The 22,726-nt window shown below is 46.0% G+C and overlaps 1 protein-coding gene across 6 annotated transcripts in view; it reads right to left on the bottom strand.

Annotated features, from left to right (window-relative positions):
- CMSS1 (cms1 ribosomal small subunit homolog) overlaps nt 1-22,726 on the bottom strand; it is a 385,325-nt gene that overhangs the window by 33,164 nt on the left and 329,435 nt on the right. For all 6 annotated transcript variants that reach the window (XM_039537809.1, XM_039537823.1, XM_039537815.1 and 3 more), the window contains 2 exons: nt 8,049-8,155; nt 2,316-2,387 (listed from right to left, as the gene is read on the bottom strand). In XM_039537809.1, the coding sequence (XP_039393743.1) occupies nt 2,316-2,387; nt 8,049-8,155 (179 nt within the window). The remainder of the gene's footprint in view (nt 1-2,315; nt 2,388-8,048; nt 8,156-22,726) is intronic.

Below are 22,726 nucleotides of genomic sequence, written 5' to 3'. Positions count from 1 at the left end.
ACTGATCATGAGTCAGGGAGACCTAGTTCATGAATTTTGAATTATTGGGGTTGACAATACCTCTCTAAAAATATCAAGAATTAGGGTTGCCAATCTTAGTTGGGTGTATTCCTGGAGATTTCATCACATGACATAATCTTTAATTAAAGATTAATCTTTAATTCCTGGAGACTCTGGGCCAATCCTGGAGGGTTGGCAACGACATCAAGAATACCAGGGTCCTCGTTTCCATCTGTTTGTTGGAGGATTTTGGCAAGATCTTTCTAGGACCTGGATGGTGATATCTCAGGAGACTGAAACCTGAGGTACAGTTTTCAGCCTCCAACTGGGAGACAGGAGCAGGGATGCTGGATTGTACAGCATAAGGACATGTCAGCAGTTGAAATTTCAAAAGCAATATTATATATAGACACTTTGAGACCATTTTCATACATCATAAAGGAGAGTGACAAACTTTTTAAAAAAAATTCTGAGCAGCCTACCTTTAACCAGCAGTCATGAAAATGGTATTTTATAAATGAAGTCCCCATTTAGGGCTTAATCTTAATCACACTGAAATGAGTCAGAGTTTTGCCATACTTTTAAGTCATAATTTCACTTTTAAAATTAATTAATTAAATGAATGACAAGGGAAGAGAACATGGATCCCTCTTTATTTAAATGACCTTACTTCTTTTAAAAACAAGAGCTTTTCAAGGGGAGAAGGCAGCTTGGCATGACAGAAGGTATTAAAATATGGACAACCCTAACAGCCAGACTGTGAACTCCTTTTTCCTGTTAGTGACATGTTACTTGCTTAAGCAGTCCCAGCTAACTGCTCACCAATGTGACTACAGAGATCGTAACCTGGCCCTATGAAAGGTCTTGAAATTTTTTTGCCCAGTCCCAAAACATTTAGGCCCTGAACCAGAACCTTTTGAAAGCACTGGGAGCATTTGCAGCAGACTTGGTGCAAGCCCTTACAGTGTCTATGTGATTTCACTCAGTGAACAGCAGTAACTCAAGTTCCATCCTGATTCAGTAAAATTTTCCTGCTGTGTAATGACTGCAAGCTGGGCCACTTTTTGGAGATGTTTTATAGAGAGTAATTATCTAACAGATAATAACCCAAGATCAACAAGACTCATTCTGCTTAGTACCACGAGATAATTGCCGTTTCACTGGCTCATTACGTCATTCACTGACTCACTCAATTCCTTCTGGAAAATTATGGTTCTCTTGAGGAAGATGCTGATGTTAATGAGAAATTCCATAACAGTCAGTGCAAGGACACCTGATCATACCCTTTTTCTTCACGGAGAGCTGTGGGAAAATGTTCTTCACACAGGAAGTTTTATTAATTTTTCTTCCAATTCATTCCAGATGCTTAAGGAGCAAAGGATTTTATTTTAATTATTTATTTATTTATAAAAGAGAGTCATTAGTTTGGGACCTATATGGTAGTGCAGTATAATAAATTCTTCATGATGATTACTTGACAGGTTATGTGTACAGACTTAATGGCATATTACCACTGGAAAAAAAAGATCTAACTAAGCCTCTACTGTTTGCATGAAAACTGGAGATTTATTTTAGATCAAGTCACCCATTTTCATCATGGGATGCATTTGTTTGGGCTGCAAAGAAAGTGGCATGGTTATTAACGCCAGACCTGCATCTAAGGCAAAATCCTCCCATCCACTGGGGTGGGTACAAGATCTAACATGAAATTAAAACCCTGCGTACCTGCTCTGTGAGACAGCTAAGCATTTTAGTCTGTTCAGAAAGACAACACACTTTGTGCTATATCATCTCAACAAGGACTGTGGAGGGTGCCCCTGGGGGCAGGCATGGGTCATGGTCAGAAGGTCAATACAGAACAAGGACCCCAGTAACTATACTGTGGGGAGAAAAGGGACCAAATCACTACTGCCCATGAAATGCAGTAACTGCTGTGGCCTGGCTGAAAGGATGGGATGGGATGATTCTATCTCCCCCAATGCCCTTTCAATCCCTGCATCAAGGTCTTCTAGTCAGCTTTGGACACAAGGTTGCGGTTGGGTACATAGGTGTGAAGCAGGTATTTGACTGGAGTTGAGAAAGGTTTCTCTTCTAAGACAGAGTTGATTTTCTCTCTTTCATAAAACTGGCTGCAATGTTATGGTCTCAGTACACTACACCAAGGGAAACAAGCTTCTAAAACCATTTAAAGGACACCACTGGCATTGTGCTATCCTGAAGCTGACATGTCTTATAAAAGCACACCCATCCAGCCTCAAAAACCATTTGTGTTGAACTTTTAGTTGGGCAGGGGATGGAGGGGGAGTTTCCAATACCTTCCTTCTCCTTTTCACCTTCACAGTGTGTTCTTCTTTTTCCTCAGGACGAGTTAGAAAACATTCCGCAGGCTGCAAAGCAGATGTTGTAAAAAGAGATTCATCATGAGAGATGTTATTACCCCAAAACATGATGGTATGGGGGCAGAAGTTGGGTACAAAGATTCAGATACTGATAGAGGAAAAAAATAATATGTACAGGTCTGGGGTAAAACTCTGCTCTGTTACAGTTGTGTAAATCTGAAGTAACTTCTGGAACTACTTCATATTCACACTGGTGTAACAGAGAACAGAAAAAAAGTACAGAAACCTGAAACATACGAGTCATAGGCACACCTTTATCATCCAGTATACAGCATGTTTAATACAACAACAAAAAATCAGGAGGAAAAAGCGAATCTCTATTATTGTGTGAGACAATCATTCTAACCGGTTTCAGAGTAGCAGCCGTGTTAGTCTGTATCCGCAAAAAGAACTCATTCTAACTTTGCCAAACAGGCCTTTGTAATAATTGGGTACAACCTAACCAACCAGCTGGTGACCTATACCATACAGTTAGGAGAGAATAACTGGAAATAATGATTTTTCTGTATTTCTGATTTCCTTTCTTTTATGTTTATAATGTAACATCTTTCAAGAGATGTTTTCAAATTTTGTTCTATGCTATTCTTCATTTAATACCATGAAGACTGGCTTTTTAGTCCATGAAATGTCTCTTTGGTTCATTTCTCCCCACTTGTATGTATTTAGGATGATCAGTATATGAGCATTCAGTTTGTAAAGGTGGCAAACTAGAGAGATCATGTCCAGAGGTCACAGGGGGAGAAGCTGGGAGTCAGGGGAGTAACCCCTGACCACCCCCCACATGACCCCACCTCTAGCCCGGGACCCCTCACTCTTCCCATCCCATCCCTTCGGGACCCCCACACTCTCTCCCCATCCCATCCCTTCCCACCTTGTCTGGGGAGAGCCAGGGGAGGATGTCTCTGGCCTGGCTGGAGCTGCTCCAGCTGGCTGGGCCAGGCAGCGCTGCCACAGCCTGCTCTGGGGGACGGGGCCGAGCGGCAGGGCTGCAGTCTGCCAGCCCCGGAGCTGCAGCTGCTTTGGAGGCTGGGGGAGAGCAGTGGCCAGAAGCAGAGAGACTCTGGCCCCACCTCTTCCCTTCTGGCTCTGCTGCCTCTCCTTGCTCCCTCTGTTGTGGGGAGGGGCTGTGTCCCACCTCTCCCCCTCTATACCCGTTCATAAGCCGACCCCCTTCTCTGGTGCTTCCCTTTTTTACTAAAAATATTCAGCTTATGAACGAGTATATACGGTACATACAATCCCACAATAATACATAAACATTTGCATTTTTAATATAATGAACTCCCAAGATACATAAACTTAATTCAGTAAGGTTTGTCCAGGATATTGCAGGAAATGGCCATATCTGGCCATTATGGACATAGCTTCTCTCTCCATTGCCAGTCTTCCACTGTAACATGCACAGAACCATTATTTTTAATGATTTTCCACTGAAACTAGCCTAGACTCATTAACTATTTTGTTCCACTTAGATGCACAAGACTCCTTTGGTAGAGGAACAGTGAAGGCTTGGTGAGCTGATGAGCCCAGGAATACACGTATAATTCATTCCAACAGAACAACTCCACACCACATATAACTGAGATGTTTGGATAAATCTAATTACTGTACAGTGAATGGTTGTAAGCTTATGTGTGTCCTTTGCTGACGGTTTGGAAACTTCAGTAGTTTAAGCATCTTATCTAGATCGAGCTTCAGACCCTTCTGCAAGTTTTCTCCTACTCTTGCTCATTCAGCAGCTTTTTGCAAATCGCCTTTAAAAAAAATTATTTGCATTTTTTCCTTCTGAATTGTACTGTGCAGACTACCCACTGATTTTGACCTGGCTTCATGTACTCTGCATATTTTTGTGCTATTTTTACACGGAAGTTTTAAAAATGCAGAAAAACAGGAAATTTGTGCTGAGACCTTTGATTTATGAAATAAAATGCCATGAATTCCATGTTTGTTAATCACAGACAGAACATAAAATGTTTCCTGTGTTATGTTTCTAATGCAACATCTCTTCGCATGTCGCCAAGTTACTGAAAAACCAAAATGTAAAGTGAAAACATTCTTGCGTCTGAGAGAGAGAGAGAGTGAAAGTTTACATTCCAATTAGGCCATCCACTGAATTTGGGAGTTACTGAAAAAATAAACATTTCAACCAACTGCTTTAAAATGGAGACAAATTGTTCTTTTCATTGTGGGTCTGCAGTCTATGAATTAATTAAACTATCAAAATACTCTGTGGACTGAAAATATATATGTTGTTAATTCCATTTATTTCTCTCCTGACTGGTTTCCATACACCAAGGCCACAACAAAATAGCTTCTGGACTGTGGATTAGACAGGAATGAAGTGGATTAAATCTGCAATTTAATATACACCAGAAATGCTGGATTCAAGTGAAATACAAACATTAAAATTATAGGCACCTCTGTAAAAATATTGATTAGCAAACTTTCTTGCAAGAAAAGAGCTGTGTGATACTGTAATGAATTTGTGGCCTCATGATGCCGCACACCATTGCCACATGGAGCATCATAGCTGTTGTGGGGCTAAAACTCAGAGCCCCCCTGCTCCAAAATCCAGGCTTCTACTCCTTAAACTAAACAAAGATCTCTGTTAGCAGCATATGTCCTAGGCCAGAGGTTCTCAACCTTTTTCTTTCTGAGGCCCCCTACAACATGCAATAAAAACTCCAGGGTGCAGCGGGGGAGGGGAGGCAGGGGGCGGGTGCTCAGGCATGGGTGTAGTTTGACTTCTATTTTGGATGGACAGGGGCCATCGGGGCTCAAGCCAACTCTGCACGGCAGGGTCCCTGGAGGGAGCGCCACCTCCACCCCGACTCACCTCAGCAGGCCACCTATCAGTTGGGGGAGGGGGGCAACTGGGTTGGGGGACGGGGCAACCAAAAATTATAACTCAAAAATAGGGGGGTTCAGCTCAAAAAGTTTGAAAACAGCTCAGGGGGCAGGAAGAGGGGTAGCTAGGGGCTGTGTGCGGGCAGGGGGGTAGCCAGGGGTCAGGGCCGGCTCCAGACCCCAGAGCGCCAAGCGCGCGCTTGGGGCGGCGTCCCACAGGAGGGCGGCAGGCGGCTCCGGTGGACCTCCCGCAGGCATGCCTGAGGAGGGTCCACTGGTCCCGCGGCTTCGGTGGAGCATCCGCACGCGTGCCTGCGGGAGGTCCACCGGAGCCGCAGGACCAGTGGACCCTCCGCAGGCACGTCTGCAGGAGGTCCACCAGAGCCGCAGGACCGGCAACCACCAGAGCGCCCCCCGCGGCGTGCCGCCCTGCTTGGGGCGGCGCAATTCCTAGAGCCGCCCCTGCTTGGGGTGCAGAGAAGAGGGTAGCTAGGGCTGTGTGCAGGCCCGAAGATTAGCTCGGGGTGCAGAGAGGGGGTAGTTAGGGGCTGTGTGCTGGCGGGGGGGGGGAGAAGTTAGCTCAGGGCTGTGTGCAGGCTGGGGGGTAGCTCGGGGTGCAGAGAGGGGGGTAGCTCGGGGCTGTGTGCAGGCAGGGGGGTAGCTCGGGGCTGTGTGCGGGCAGGGGGGTAGCTCGGGGCTGTGTGCAGGCGGGAGGGTAGCTCAGGGTGCAGAGAGGGGGGTAGCTAGGGGCTGTAGCTCGGAGCTGTGTGCAGGCAGGAGGGTAGCTCGGGGCTGTGTGCAGGCAAGAGGGTAGCTCAGGGTGCAGAGAGGGGGGTAGCTAGGGGCTGTAGCTCGGGGCTGTGTGCAGGCAGGGGGGTAGCTTGGGGCTGTGGGCAGGCCGGGGGGGGGGTAGCTCAGAGTGTAGGGAGGAGGTAGCTAGGGCCTATGTGCTGAGAAAGCTCCCCTGCGGTTCCTGTTCCTCGAGGGCTCTGCTCCTCATGGAACCGGGTTCCCCTGCCTAGGCGGCTCTTACTGGCTGCATGAGCAAAGGGGGCTGTGAGCTTCAACCCCCTACAGCAGCAGGAGACGAGGGAACGCTGTAGCTGCCTGCTCCATGGCACCAGCGAGAGCAAGAGCTGCCCTGCACTGCCCATGCCCAGCTCTGGCTTCCCGCCTCCAACCTGGCCAGGAGTGGAGCTACCCTGGGACTGCCCTGCTCTTGCAGTGTAGTTGGGGGGGAGGGCAACAACCCCGTGCCTCCCAACTCTGCCCATGGGCTCAGTGCTGATGCCCCGTTGGGAGCACCAGGGCTCGGGGCTTCAACTCTGCGGTCCTGGCTTCAGCCCTGCGGGATGGGGCTTGGGCTCTGGGTTTTAGCCTTGGGGACCCCCGGCCCAGGGACGGCTCTAGGAATTGCGCCGCCCCAAGCAGGGCGGCACGCCACGGGGGGCGTTCTGGCGGTCGCCGGTCCCGCGGCTCCGGTGGACCTCCCACAGGCATGCCTGCGGGAGGTCCACCGGAGCCGCCTGCTGCCCTCCTGTGGCACGCCGCCCTAAGCACACGCTTGGCGCGCTGGGGTCTGGAGCCGGCCCTGCCCCGGCCCTCCGAAAGGGTTAACAGACCCCGTTACGAACCCCTGTCCTAGGCCACAGTTAAGCAGTCTAATTCCCTCCAGTAGGAGGCAGTGCTACATGTACAGAAGCTTATTCTTTGCAATGACTGTTATTTCATTTTAAATGTTAAACTGTAGTTAGTGGTGGCAAAAATTGCTGTACTAACAGCCTTGAACTCCTCTGTTTATCTGCAGAACAGGTACAGGATGGGCACTGGTAGCGTAAGCCTCCCCCACATTACTCAGCCACAGAGCCCCCATCATGACTAGGAGGTGGACAGAAGTTCACTGTCCATGGCCCATTCAGTCCTTGGTGACTGCAGAGACTATCAAAAATGGTGGCAATAAATGCCAATGGTGTTTCTGACACTTGTCCATCACAAGCTGGAATGATACTACAAGCTTATTTCACCTATACCACTGGCTAGCCATCACACAGCTAGAACTTCTAGCTACGACTGACCCAGGCCAAACTGAAAACCGAAAGCAGAAAGATTCTTATCTCATTCCTAATCCCTTATATCCATCCAGGCCACTCCCGTGTATGATACCTTGAAGGCAACAATACTAGGAGACCTTTTAAACTCCATAGTGTGTTATGGATGAATCTTCTTGCTGCCTACTTGCCAGTTTAGTCAGTGAGCTTGCTGCATCTTTTATTATTAAGCACATCCGGCGAGGTGCTCAGCGTCCTCAATTCCTACTGGTTTCAGTGGGAGTTGAAGGTGCTGTACATTTTGCAAAACTGGGCTCTAACAATCTCCATCATCTGGGACCCAATCATTCCTCACTCAAGTCTAAGGGCCATTTCAATGAGGGCAGGTTCCGGTTGTCTCTCTCGGTGCTGTACAATATTTAAATAATAAAATATAAGAATCTTCAGGCAATGTCAACATTAAAAGACTGGCACATCACTTAGCCGTACACCACTGCACAGTCACCTGACTCAAGCCTGGGGAAAGAGATTGGCTCTGCGCCCTGTTGTACCTGTATAAAATGAGACTAAAGTTATGACTGAAATCTCTTAAGATTGGAACCTAATCGTTTCCAAATAATGCAGGCAACACAGCAGTACCAAGCAAGAGATCAGGACAGTAAGTGGAGAAATGCACCATTTATTTAGGGTGAAAAGCCTGATTTCATTACGTATTATTATCTCTACGATCAATACAGTCACAAATCTTACCAACCTGTTTTCTTTTCTTTGCTGTAGCAGGTTTGGACCCGGAGTCTGAGTCAGGCTGTACTGGTTTACTTGTGTTGGTTGATTTTTCCATTTCTTCATCATCAGAAGGAGCTGAGAAAAAAAATGCAGTTTTTTTTAAACACACCTCTCAACTTTCCGTTAGAAAAATGTACAACAATAGTGATAATAGCTTCTATTGGGAGAGGGGTCATTGTAACATCATGCCCAGTTTATTTACATGAAACAACTTCAGCAGCAAGTAACATAGTTCCAAAATACAAGTGACTGAGGATTACTTCCGTAGTCACTCTTAATATTTTCAATCCTCTGCTCTATAAAACAATCTGTTTTCCTATCTTTGTGGAATTCAGTGAATAACCTGCTACCTGCAGTATTATTAATAGTAATTTACAACCTCTCCAAGAAATCTCAGTCTCATTCAGCAAAATGCCAAAAACATATCCATTCACTGTTTATTAACTACAGTTCTATAAGTTTAGTTACATTGCTCAGCTTTATTTCAAGACAAGTAAACGCATGACCCTGATCCATGGCCCAAGATTTCCTATGTTCAGTTGTGGACCAATCCTAATAAATCACTGCTAGATCAACAAACCAGCAACAATACTACTGCTAGAAAATAATAATTTTTAGACCATAGGATTGCTGGGAAAACATCCCTTTCTTGGTAGATTTGTTGGCATGTCTCTTAGAAGAAGTCAGCTACTCCCTCCCTCTCCCCCAAGACACAAGACTTGCACTTTGAGAAAAAAATAGCTCAGGCTGAAAGTCCAAACTGCTTTATTAGTATTAATTACTTATAAAAGCAAGAATGTGAAACTTGGTGACATGTTCTATTCCATAAAGATATATATATTCAATTCAGTGTGTAGAATTTTAGGCCATGGGACTCTTGTTAGGGAATGTCATCATTCCCACACTTAAAACAGAATGACCAGAAAGCTAAAAAGCGCTGATGTTTTGAGAAAAATAATATGGATCAAGGAACATTCTGAATTTTTTTTAAGGGAACCATTGGGAAAAAAGACCACTCAAAGAGGTAACATTAGCCTCCCATTTCAAGCAGATGTCAAGTTAACCTAGGAAAGCAGTTTAGATGCTTTTATTCAACTGCAAAAAACTTTCTGATATAGACCAAATTACTATCGATAGTTACTCCGCTGCTAATGGTCAGAATCTTCATCCTATCAATTTTAATTATTAAAAGTGACTAATTCAATTTCTGTATCCAATAATTTGGGGGATCTTACTTTTTCTGTTCCTAATATGTATTGACAATAGTTGAACTCTCCTGCACTCTGAGCTTAGCAGTAGCCCATCTAAAGATTTTGCTCTTTATTTGAAAAATGTGAACAATATGATATTTTAAGCATTAAACTACAGAAGACATGCCCATTCACTATTATGTAATATCTGCGTGACCACCAGCAGTAAGTACTTACAGGCTCAAGAGATTAATAAAGAGAGACAAAAGAGAGAGACAATGAACTGTATTTGGCACTTACTAACACACTGTGATTTATTTACTGAAAAATGAAGCATTGGAATGAAAAAGTCTATATAGTCCTCACTCCTCCAGAGATGCAACAATGCACATTAAAGTTTTGCAATGGAAGTTGGAGATTTTTATAAACAGATTTCTACACATCAACACAATAATTTGGAATCACATGGGAAAATCCTAACATAACATAATGGTTATCAATGATTTTACATATTTATCCCTGGAGACTATTACAGTCTAAGTTCCATGCTTTCTCACATTTTGGAGAATCTGAATTACAGTAAGTATCCTTTGCAAGCTGCTGAGTTTAAAGTTTGTGAGCTTGATAGCTAGTAATGGAAGAAAAAAAATCAGTAAACACTCTGTAATAGACTGGATACCATCTGTCATGAAATTATATTGGACACAGATTTGATTATGGAAAACTGTAATCACTCTAGAAGCAGGATGGGGACTGAAAAGGAAATTTATTTTCTCTCCCACACATGCAACAGCCCCCTCACTGAGAGGGACCTATCAACATGCTAATGAACTTTATTCAGATCAGAATTGTGGGCCAAGAAAGAACAGGCATTCATTTGCCACCTATGAAGGATCAGAAGAGATTTTGAAATCCCAAGAGGAAAGTGAACAAAACCAAACCCTAATATTGCAGATCTAGAGTGGTGGTGAAAAACATTTCTTGCCCGGAGCACTTAGTCAAAGGCCTAAGGGAATGATTTGCTTGTCCCAAAGTGGTGTTAAGATAAACACTTTATTATAAGCAGGAACTATGTACAAAAAATGAAGTAAGAAAAGTTTCTACTATTTGTGATGGAGCAAGGCCGGATGGCTACAGGAAAGTATTGAGAAGCAGGTATGTTAGCTCCAGGCTAAGCAAATCCCTAGTACCATGGGAACCAAAATGGCAGTTGCTCCAGGCTAATCAAGACACCTGGGGCCAATTAAGAACTTTCTAGAAGGCACCGGAGAGAGCTACATTGCTTGGAGCACCTGCAGCCAATCAGAACAGGCTAATCAAGGCACCTGGGGCCAATTAAGAACTTTCTAGAAGGTACCGAGGAGAGCTACATTGATTGGAGCACCTGCAGCCAATCAGGACAGGCTAATCAAGGCACCTGGTATAAAAAGGGGGAGCTCACTCCAGTCTAGGGAGGAGGAGCCAGAGGAAAGAAGTGTGCATGAGGAGCTGGGAGCAAGAGACACAAGGAACTAAGAACTGAGAGGGGGTACTACTGGAGGATTGAGGAAAACACCATACAATCAAGCAGCATCAGACACCAGGAGGATCCTGTGGTGAGGATAAAGAAGGTGTTTGAAGGAGGCTATGGGGAAGTAGCCCAGGGAGCTGTAGCGGTCAAGCAGCGGTTACAAGTAGCACTATAGAGACTGCTGCAATTCACAGGGCCCTGGGCTGGAACCCAGAGTAGAGGGCGGGCCCGGGTTCCCCCCTAGCCCCGCTACTCCTAATCAGACATAGGAGTAGTTGATCCAGACTATGGGTTTCATCCAAGGGGAAAACCACTGAGGGGAAGAAATCCGCCAATAAGTGCAGGACCTACTAGAGGAGAGGAGGAACTTTGCCACAACTGGTGTCAGGGGAGGGATCTTTGGTGTGCACAGCGCAGCGGAAGAAGGAGGGTGATTTAAAAACACACACACACAAGAAAAAAAAAAGAGGAAGGGGATTACAATTTGTTACCACAATGGATGAGGTAGTACGGGCACTGATACAAGCCACGGCGGCCCAGCAGGAGGCTACCCGTGTCCAGGCAGCTGCCCAGCAAGAAGCAGTGCGGCTGCAGCAAGAAACTAACCGCCTGCTGATGGACCAAGCTGTTCAAGACCGAGCTATGTTGCAGGAACTGGTAAGCCAGGTAAAGACCCTTGCAGAAATGAACCATGGGCATGATGGGACACGGCTCATACAGGCCAGCCATTGGCTGCAGAAAATGACAAGGGAAGATGATGTAGAGGCATACCTTCTGGCCTTTGAGAGGACAGCTCTACGGGAGGCCTGGCCTCGAGATCAGTGGGCTGGCATCCTTGCCCCGTTCCTGTGTGGGGAGGCCCAGAAGGCCTACCATGATCTGCCTGAAGAAGCTGCACTAGACTACTCCCAGCTGAAGGCAGAGACCCCAGATCTGGCCAACATAACATTCGCAGTATGGGCCCAGCGGTATCATGAGTGGAGGTACCGGGAAGACAAAACCCCACGATCCCAATTATATGACCTCATCCATCTCGCACGAAAGTGGTTGCAAACAGAATCCCGGAGTCCGGAAGAGATACTAGAAGTTCTGGTCATCGACCGGTACACGAGGGCACTGCCACCAGATCTCCGCAAATGGGTAGGCCAGAACGATCCGTGCACCTATGATGAGATGATCACGCTGGTAGAAAGACACATGACAGCCAGGGAATTGACCCAACTACGCAAGGAAAGCCCCTTCCGAAGCAAACACCCAACCCCAGACTGGGTAGTGCCCGTTTCTTGACTACACTGGATCTGACAAAAGGGTATTGGCAGATTCCCCTGACCAAAGAAGCTAAAGAAAAGACAGCGTTCTCCACCCCAGACGGGCTATTCCAGTACACTGTTCTCCCTTTTGGGTTACATGGGGCCCCAGCCACATTCCAGCGCCTCATGGATAAGCTGCTGCGCCCCCATACTAGTTATGCAGCTGCATACCTAGATGATGTCATCATCCATACGCCAGACTGGGGAACCCACTTGGAGAAGGTTGAGGCAGTGCTACGCACCTTAAGGCGGGCTGGCCTCACCGCTAATCCTGCTAAGTGCGCCATAGGACTAGCAGAAGCTAGGTACCTGGGATATATTGTAGGAAGGGGTATAGTGAAGCCCCAAACTAATAAACTAGAAGCAATTCAAAACTGGCCCCGGCCGACCCGAAAGAAGCAGGTCCGTGCATTCCTAGGCGTGGTAGGCTACTACCGACGGTTTATTCCCCACTTCGCCAGCAGGCAAGTCCTCTAACGGACCTGGTGAAGGCTCGAGGTCCAGACATGGTAAAGTGGACCGACGCTGCAGAGGGGGCATTTGTAGACCTTCGGACGGCCCTCTGTAATGACCCCATACTCATAGCCCCAGACTTTATCAAGGAATTTATTTTACAGACAGATGCTTCTGAGGTGGGGTTGGGGGCAGTTCTGTCACAAATGATTGGAGATGAAGAACACCCGATTCTCTACCTAAGCAGAAAGCTGCTCCCACGAGAACAGAAGTATGCAGTAGTCGAGAGAGAATGCCTCGCTGTCAAATGGGCCATGGAGACGCCGCGTTATTACCTCTTGGGCTGGCGATTTACTCTTGTGACAGACCACGCACCCTTCCAGTGGATGCAGAGAAATAAGGAAAAGAATGCAAGGGTCACCAGGTGGTTCTTATCCCTACAACCATTCCAGTTCCGTATACAGCATAGGGCTGGATGCCACCACAGCAACGCTGATGGTCTTTCACGAGCACACTGCCTGGTGTCCCAAGTTGCCCAACCCTATGGTATTGAGCAGAGGGGGGGATATGTGATGGAGCAAGGCCGGATGGCTACAGGAAAGTATTGAGGAGCAGGTATGTTAGCTCCAGGCTAAGCAAATCCCTAGTAACATGGGAACCAAAATGGCAGTTGCTCCAGGCTAATCAAGGCACCTGGGGCCAATTAAGAACTTTCTAGAAGGTACCGAGGAGAGCTACATTGATTGGAGCACCTGCAGCCAATCAGGACAGGCTAATCAAGGCACCTGGTATAAAAAGGGGAGCTCACTCCAGTCTAGGGAGGAGGAGCCAGAGGAAAGAAGTGTGCATGAGGAGCTGGGAGCAAGAGACACAAGGAACTAAGAACTGAGAGGGGGTACTACTGGAGGATTGAGGAAAACACCATACAATCAAGCAGCATCAGACACCAGGAGGATCCTGTGGTGAGGATAAAGAAGGTGTTTGAAGGAGGCTATGGGGAAGTAGCCCAGGGAGCTGTAGCGGTCAAGCAGCAGTTACAAGTAGCACTATAGAGACTGCTGCAATTCACAGGGCCCTGGACTGGAACCCGGAGTAGAGGGCAGGCCCGGGTTCCCCTAGCCCCTCTACTCCTAATCAGACATAGGAGTAGTTGATCCAGTCTATGGGTTTCATCCAAGGGGAAAACCACTGAGGGGAAGAAATACGCCAATAAGCGCAGGACCTACTAGAGGAGAGGAGGAACTTTGCCACATATTCTGTATAGCTGCAGCCTGCAACTGCCCTGTTCTGGGTTTCTCTGTTTCTGCCCCAACAGAGAGCGTGTCACAGGAAACTGAAGGTAGTATCTAGAGTCTGCAGGAAGTGTGGCATCTCTCCATTCCCTGGAGGACTTAGTCTACAGCACATCTTCCCTGTTTTAAATTTCCTGACTGAACTAAAAAAATACTATAAAACAGCGGTCACCAACCGGTCCATCCCGATTGACTGCTTGATCCTGGAGACTCTCCCAGTCAATCACAATCTCTGGCCGCTAAAAGTCCGATGGTGTAGTGGGGCTGCCGCTAAAGCAGGCTTGCACCCTGCCTTCCCAGCCCCATGCGGCTCCCCGGAACTGGCCAGCACGTCACCTCCACCCCAGGGAAGGGGAGAGCAGGGGTCTCCCTCTGCATGATGCTCCTGCCTGCAAGCACCACTCCTGCAGCTCCCTTTGGCCTGGAATGGGGAACTGAGGCCAATGGGAGCTGCGGGGGCAGTGCCTGCAGAGAGGGGCAGCGCGCGGAGCCACGTGCCGCCCCCCAGGGGCCACAGGGGTGTGTTGGCCCCTTCTGGGAGCAGCATGGGGCCAGAGCAGGTAGGAAGCCTGCCTTAGCCCCACTGCGCTGACAACTGGGAGCCGCCCGAGGTAAGTGCCGCCTAGCTGGAGCCCGCACCCCAATCCCCAGCCCTGAGCCCTTTCCCAGAGCCAGTACCCAATGCCTGCTCCTGCACCCTGAACTGACTTAAATCTTAAGGTTGCTTAAACACAACCCTAACACATCTCAATCTGCTGTATTGCAAACTCTCTTTAGGCAAGTTCTTGCCTGTAACAAGCTGATCTGTCTCATGCTCAATAACAGGGTCACAGTCTGTGAATTGTTTTCAGCTAGTATGTCTGCTCTCACTTCATTTGTCTCGGCCAAGTTTTCAGGTATCTTGAGCAGATGCATAAAATTCCTTTGTAAGATTTTGCTTTCCTCTGTGATCACTGAGTACAAGTTAGGTGACTCCTCTTTGATCACTGTAGCTTGGACTGGTCAGTGTCCATCTTGCCAAATACTCACTTTGTTTTTTAACTGTGGAGGGGGTCTTGCTCCTTTATTGTATTCATCAAGTTGTACTTTCCCAGTTTTCCCCCTCACTATCAAATACTTCTTAATAACCCTTTCCATTGTCCCATACCTGATAATCAAGTATTTATATGTCTGTTGCAGAAGAGTTCAATGGATGACTTTCCACGTTGCAGCAATGTAGTGCTATAGCTGAGTAGTGCTAAGTATGGATCTTCTCTTGCATCCACAGCTTTTTTGAGCAACTTCTTCAGTATACATAGTCCACATTCAGATAATCCATTGATCTCACAATACGTGGGACTAGATGTCTCATGATGAAAGCCATATGTTTTACCAAAGTCCAGGAAATACCTATTCTTGAACTATGGTCCATTGCCAGTTAGTGTTCTTGAAATTCCATGATGTGCAAATCAGATTTACGATGCCTGACTATTGGTGCTGCTGTGGTATCTTCAAGTGTGTTTACTTCTGGGAAATTGGGTAAGTACTCTATTATAAATACGTGATCATGTCTTTTCAAGATGAACATGTGAATTCCAACTTTGTCTCATAGAATCTCAAGTTGTTCATACGGTACCATTGTTTTTTTCAACTGGGAATCTTTATATTTCTGACATGTTCCACTCCCGCTCACCATTTCTTCAATGTCACTGTTCATCTGTGGCAACAATAAAACTTCTCCCTTTTTGATTTGGTCATTCCCAGGTGCCCTTCATGTATCTGTTCCAATATTTCCCTTCTCACTTCTGTGGGAACCACGATCTGTGTTCCCTTTAAGAGCACTTCTGAGATCACTGAAAGGGAATAGGCAGGTGGGAAATGTTTTTTTCCTCCTCTACTTATCACTTGCATCTCTGCTTATATCATTTTATCTTTAGCCTAAAAATACACCATTTGACACTTATATTCACATGTATGTTAACTGCTTGTTCCAGATGATCAGGCTGTATATTGTCAGATGGAACATATGATCTTGATAGTGTGTCTACCCTTACTAAGTGGCATCCAGGTTAGAACTCCAGGATCACATCATGCTTTTGTAATTTCAAAAGTAGTCACTGTATTCTTGGTTATGCTTCTCCAAGTCCCTTTTTGTGTACTGCAATCAATGGATTGTGACCAATTTCTGCTTTGAAGATATGACCACAGAGAAAGTAATGAAATCTTGTACATCCATACACCAGATCTAATGTCTCTCTTTCAATTTGTGCCTATATATTCTCTGCAGCTGTCACAGCCCTAGATGCATTTGAGGCTGGCAACCAATCAGTTCCATGATAGTGAAATATATTACTATTCCCAGCTCTCCTTTCAAGGTGTCTGTGGAGAGTTTAATGTCTTTCAATCAGTCATAAAATTGCAGCACTGGAGCTGGTATCAGAATGTGCTTTAAATCACATTAGACATCTACACTCATTTGGTGACCTTGTGAGATGTCTTAGATGAACTGTGTGTGGAGTACAGGTAGGCATATATTTGCTGACATAATTCAACACACCTCGCAAACTCTGAATTATCTTTCTATCTTCAGTATGTTCAGTATTGCTTCAATCTTTGATTCACTGGGCACGATTCCCTTGGAGGTCAGTCTCTCTCCCAAGTATGTTATTTCCATTGCTTGAAATTGGCCTTATTCACCTTAAGGTTATTAGCTCTCGCAGTTTCCAAATACTTTCTTCAGTTGTTCCTGATGTACAATGGCAGTGCTGCCCCAAAATTATTACATCATTAATGTACACTTTCACACTTGCTAATTCCTCTCACATCTATCTGGCTCATTGTACGGGGAAATACTTTTGGAGCCGAACATAGTGTCTTGGGAAGTAGTTTGTGCCAAATGGTGGGTTGAAAGTGCAGATCTTGGAGCTCTGAGTATCTGAGGGGATATGCCAAAATCCAAATGAAGGAACTAATTTGCTGAATAATTTGGCTCCTGCTATCTCAGACAACAGTTCACTTTTTTTGAGGCCAAGTGGAAGTTTTCTCTTTATGTTTTTGTTCACTCCTTAGCGTCCATACACAGCCATTGTCCCCCTTCTTTTTCATTAAGGAGTGAACCCAATTGGTTGGTGATTCTATTCTCCGAATGATACCATTTACTGTCATGTTTCATAGCTGTTCTTTTAGCCTTTTTCTTAAGGCTTGTGGAACTTTTCATGCAATATGTAATTAATGTTATTTACCTTCTGGAAATTGTAGTTCTTCGAGATGTGTCGTCCCTTTGGGCTATTCACTGTGGGTGTGCATGCGCTCCATGCATCTGAGACCATCAGATTTTCAGTAGCAGTGTCCATTGGTCTGTGTCTGCGCCCTATGCTTCCTTGTGCTCTGGAGTGAGGTTTTCTGTCTCAGCATGAAGTGTCCTAGGAAACCACAGCCTGCATCCATTGGTGCTGGAACAATTTATATAGTGGGGGTGATGAGAGTAATTGAATCAAACGTATATGTTGGAAACCACTTCAAGCCAGTGGGTGAAGCCACACCCTCTAGTTCCAGCACCTATGCCTGCATCTAGAGTCTACAGGAAGTGTGGCACCTCTACACTTCTTGGAGGACTTATTCTCCTATAGCACAACTCAGGGAAACCTTAGTGGCCATGAGGAGTGATCAGAATAAGGGGGTAAAGGTTACATTTTAAAAACCCTTAAATAGAACACATTTGCTCAAAAATAGACATTTCAGTTCAACGAAGGATATAAAGTCCTATATAATCTAGCCCTGGACAACAGCCAAGTCTGATAATGTATAATTTTGCAGATTCAGCAGGTTAAGCAAGTTCATTTAGATCTGAGAGTTCAGGTGTCTGTATTGGTCCATCAAATTCTCACTCTCTTTGTTCCCCGGCTAATATAATATTCTCTTAGAGGCCCATCTGGGAGTGAGTGTTTCCTTCTCTGTGCCATCAACCCCACTTCCTTCCAAAGTGACTGCAGATTATGCTCTCCAGTCACATAGGTATGACCCTTCATTCGCACTGTGACACATGGCTAGAGAGGGTTAAACATCCCGCAAAATAAATAACCCTCAAAAGACGTGGGGAGATAATGTTTGTGTTTTTGTGTATTTATATATGTATGAGTAGGGTTGACAATGAAATCAACAGTCCCTGTCTATGCTGTATTCTGATATCATTTAAATGAATTGTAAACACGGGATATCTCGGTAGTCTTCTCTCTGTGAAATGTACTGTGAATAGTGGAGGAACAAGCAAATGGCCTTATGTTAATTCGTATAGCTAAGTACCAGTGCCGCACTTCCTTCGAAGTCATCCTAATTACCTTTTGTTCTCTGAGGACCTCCAATTTGTCAAAAGACATGAAATTGTATAAAAGATCCTTGGGTCCTGATTCTGTCATCTCAGATCTGCTTAGGCTTCATCACGGGACGTTTGAGTTGCAAGACTGAGGTCCTAGTTATGCTGGTACGCCCTGAATATGATATTTGGACATTGGACTACAAACTATGAACTATTTCTGAAAGAACCCTTCGCAACTACAAAGCTCACTATCTCTGTTATGAATCTGTACCTAAACAAACTGAAGTCATGTCTATATGTATATTGATCTTCTAACATACTCTCTCTTTTGTTTTTTAATAAATTTTAGTTTAGTTAATAAGAATTGGCTGTAGCGCATATTTGGATAAGATCTGAAACATATTTGGGTAAGATCTGGGAGATAACGTGTCTGACCCTTTGGGATTGGTAGAACCTTTTCTTTTATATGATGAAATAAGATTTACAGAAATTTTCATCATATTTGACGTGGGCACCTGGATGGAGGCCTGAGACTGGGTCAGTTTAAGGGAACTGTGTTGTTTGGACTTGGGGGAGCAACTTCCCTGGCTGTAGTGAGAAGGCATTAGTGACAAGCCACATAAGGCATCCTGCTTTTGCAAGTGATAGGTTCACTCTCTGTTCCACCACCCAACAGGAAGCTTGTAGAGTTACCAACTTCTACACGACCTGCTGTAACCCTGCAGTGTATTCTATGGCCTGGTTATTTGAATGCAGTTAGGGTGACCAGACAGCAAGTGTGAAAAATCAGGACAGGGGGTGGGGGGGTAATAGGAATGTATATAAGAAAAAAAATCGGGACTGTCCCTATAAAATCGGGACATCTGGTCACCCTAAATGCAGTCCATCCAATGGTTCAACCCCACCACCCAATCCATCCGAGTCCGTACTGGAATATATTTGTGTATCTGTGCAAATGATGCATCAGTTGCTTCTCAGGATACTTGTTGCATACTGTAACTAACAGGCACTGCATGGGGAACAAGGAAAACTGACAGCTATCTTTAAATATTTCTTTATGAATCCTAATCTCGCATATCCAGAAAGGGAAGAGTGAGAGTCTTTAACAGTAAGTCAAATACCCCTTCTCTTGTATCTAGCCGGGTACTCTGCTGGTTACATAAATCTAAGAGCGGACAAATGGTGTCCATGATATAACCTCAAACAATGCACCACCTGTTCACTGCCTGTCTGAGTTTTGGACCACACTACGATGCAAGATCCTTGTCCTCTTTCAGCTTGGAATGAAAATAAGAGCAGGCTCTGAAGATAATAACAAATGTCCTATATGCACACATCTCCAGTTTGAGTACGTCTTAATGAACTATTTCTTATTCTACATGACATCTGGACTTGGCACCTATTCTGGAAACAGTCATTCATATCCCAGTAATACAGTAGATGGCTTCAAACTATCATTGTTTGTGACACCACGTCAACTCCAGTTCTAGCAATGCTAGAAATGTTTTGTTGTGTGTGCTCAAATGCCACAAGGCCAAGTTCTGCCACTCTTCCTCAGATTAAGCAGTACCTTACTCTGTGGATAGTTACCTTAAAGTGAATGGGTTGCTCATGGAGTAAAGTACTGCTCAATGTGAGTGAATGTGGCGGCACCTCTCCCACAGAATTAAAGACAAAACAAGTTCCTCCTTCATATTATCGGTTGTGTTTCCTAAGTGTCCCTTTCAATGTTCCAGAATCTGGTTTATTAATAAACTGTTGACTTGTACCTTTATTGACATAGTGACTTGATGTCCATGCACCGACGGAATAGTTTACTGCATGGATGCTGTTATTTAAAGGAACAGTTGTCTGTATTAATTTTCCTATTGATACAGGATAACACCTATACTGGTGTTTATTCTCATATATGGTTATTGCATTTTCACTTAATGCTTTTGATGTGGATAACTAAATAGAAGTGCTGGTAAGGACTTTGGTGCTGTTTCACTTTTTCTTTCAGTACCACACCACCAGCAGCTGTATCTCACATCTGCCAGAAGTGACAGACTCGTGACCCGAAGCACCCTTATATTCTCACTGTACGCACCACTTCAATAATAATATACAGAATATGCCTTGTTCGATATCATATGAAAGCCAATAACACACTGGTTACTAATATTGTTGTAAAATGCATGTGTTACCTTATATGTGAAGTTGTGACTTCCCTCAGCATGATGTTTAAGTCAGACAAGACAGCTTAGTCCAGGTGATAAACACGTCTGTCTTAGACAATGGAATGTGGGTTTACCTCAATTTACATTTGAGCAGTAAATAAAGCTATCAAGCTAAACCAGTAGAGGGTATCTTTTTCCTGAACTCAAGAGACAGAGAATTAACAATGGTTCTTGCACTCCAGAGAAACACAGGAGACTGAATCCCCAGGAAGCCTTTCTGATTTGTAAGATAAAGAAATCCCTGTGGGATTGTAATGGGATAACCTCACTCCTGGAGCTCCTTCTTGTGGCTGGATCTGGGGATAGCTCTCACCTGGTCTGGCGCCTCCTTCCATTGGTTCTTGCACCCTGGCCTCTCTCTGGGTCTTGGGTCCCTGGGTCCCTCTTCATGACTCATCCCTCTGACCAGGTCACTATTCAGTCCTCCCCTTCTGGGGCACTGACATCACACTGGATCAACTGTCCAGATGCAGCCTTCACCTGTCCTGAGCTACTTCTGAGTGGCTGCTAGGGGAACCCAGACCTGCTCACTACTCCAGGATCCAGCTCAAGGGACCCTATCATCAGCAGCCAAGGTCTAAACAGCCTCAATTCTCATGGCTCTTTCCCTGGGCTTCTTCATACTCTGCCTTCCACAGACTTTCTTCCCCAAAATGCCTCTGGGTAAGCCCTTCCCACATGGCAAGGATCATGGAGCTTTTACTCCCCTTGGGTTTTTTCCTGCCCCACCTCTCTGTGCCCAGAGTGTGACCTCAGACTCTCCCCCTGCATCCCCCTGCTGCTGAAAACTTCCTGGCTTTATACAAGCTCAGCTGGCTCCTGCCCATTATCAATTAGCTTTTCTCAGCCCCTAGCTTTCTCTCTCTCTGGTGTGGCCCATATGGTTAATTGGTTCCTTCTGAGGCTAATGTGGGATGAACACCCTATATCAACGATACACATAACAAAGAGAGAAACCATCTTAAGAGGCGGGGGCAATGGATCAGTGTTCTCATCACACCACCCATGAGTACGGAGTTCATACCGGAGAAGCTGATTATCCAATCAGCAGACTGCATTCAAAGTCCTTTCTAGGGCTGAATCTCGGTCACTTGTCAGCCGACATTCCTGATGCAATTCCACTCCCCTCCTGCAACCTTCAAGCCATCAGACTAGTCCTGAGAATACTGCAGCTCAATGCCGAGGGATTGCCAGCAGCTGACTGAAGCATTAACAGTGATTTATCCTAATTTCATTGCTTGAAACATAAATCCCACACAGTCTACCCCAGAGTCACCCTAGAGAGGTCTTCCCCATATCTTAACCACCTGAGGACACTGCAGCTAAGGTAAGGAGGCAGAACAACCATCTAAGCAAATTGGTTGGCACTTCTAGGGGAGCAAACTCCTATTATCTGGGTTAGCCCTCTGCTACTCTGCAGCAGAATACTGTGCTCCGGTCTGGCTCCATTCATTTCACATCAAGTTGACTGACACACAACTATACTCAACCATATGCATCGCAGCTGGTATGATTCAACCCACATCAGTACCATAAGCACACATCCATTAAGCACATCCATTGTGAGGATGCTACAGCCAGAATGGTTAAGAAGATGAAATACACACCCCTTTCTGATCATCCACGGGTAAGTACGCTTGCTGTCAAAGCACCCACTGTGGGCCCTCTTGCCTGCCCAGATGTCTCTGGGATGACTACTTGGCTTGAAGAATGGTCTGCAGCTGACATCAGAAACAAGTCTCTTATAAATGACTCGGTGTATCCAGTTTTGACTTCCCATGCTGTTCATGGGCCTTCCTGAACCGATTGTGAATGGTCCAGGGTTAATGTATAACCAGCCTCAGGGCCAGTGCAACCATTTAGGCGACCTAGGCAGTCACCTAGGGTGCTAGGATTTGGGGGGCGGCTTTTTTTCCGGCAGCGACCGCGGCGGTCGGATCTTCGGCCGCCCCGGTCGCCGCCGGCATTTAGGTGGAGGGAGCTGGGGCAAGCAGGTGCGGGGAGGGCCGCCTGCAGCAGGTAGGGGAGGATGGCACGCAGGGGAACTCCCCGCCCCAGCTCACCCCTGCCCCGCCTCCTCCCCGAGCATGCCGTGGCTGCTTCACTTCTCCCGCCTCCCAGGCTTGCGGCGCCTAAGCTGATTGGCGCCACAAGCCTGGGAGGTGGGAGAAGTGAAGCAGCGACAGTGTGCCCGGGGTGGAGGCGGAGCAGGGGTGAGCTGGGGTGGGAGGGGTGCCTCAGGGCGGGAGGGGAGCTTCCGTGGGGGGAGGGGGTTCAGGGCGGGGGCTCGGGGATGGGGGAGGGCACAAGGTGGAAGTTTCGCCTAGGGCGTGAAACATCCTTGCACCGGCCCTGGCCAGCCTTCACACCTGGAGCCA

Source organism: Mauremys reevesii, linkage group 1 (assembly GCF_016161935.1).
Source record: "Mauremys reevesii isolate NIE-2019 linkage group 1, ASM1616193v1, whole genome shotgun sequence".
NCBI lineage: Eukaryota > Metazoa > Chordata > Testudines > Geoemydidae > Mauremys > Mauremys reevesii.
This window is presented reverse-complemented; position numbering and strand designations above follow the sequence as displayed.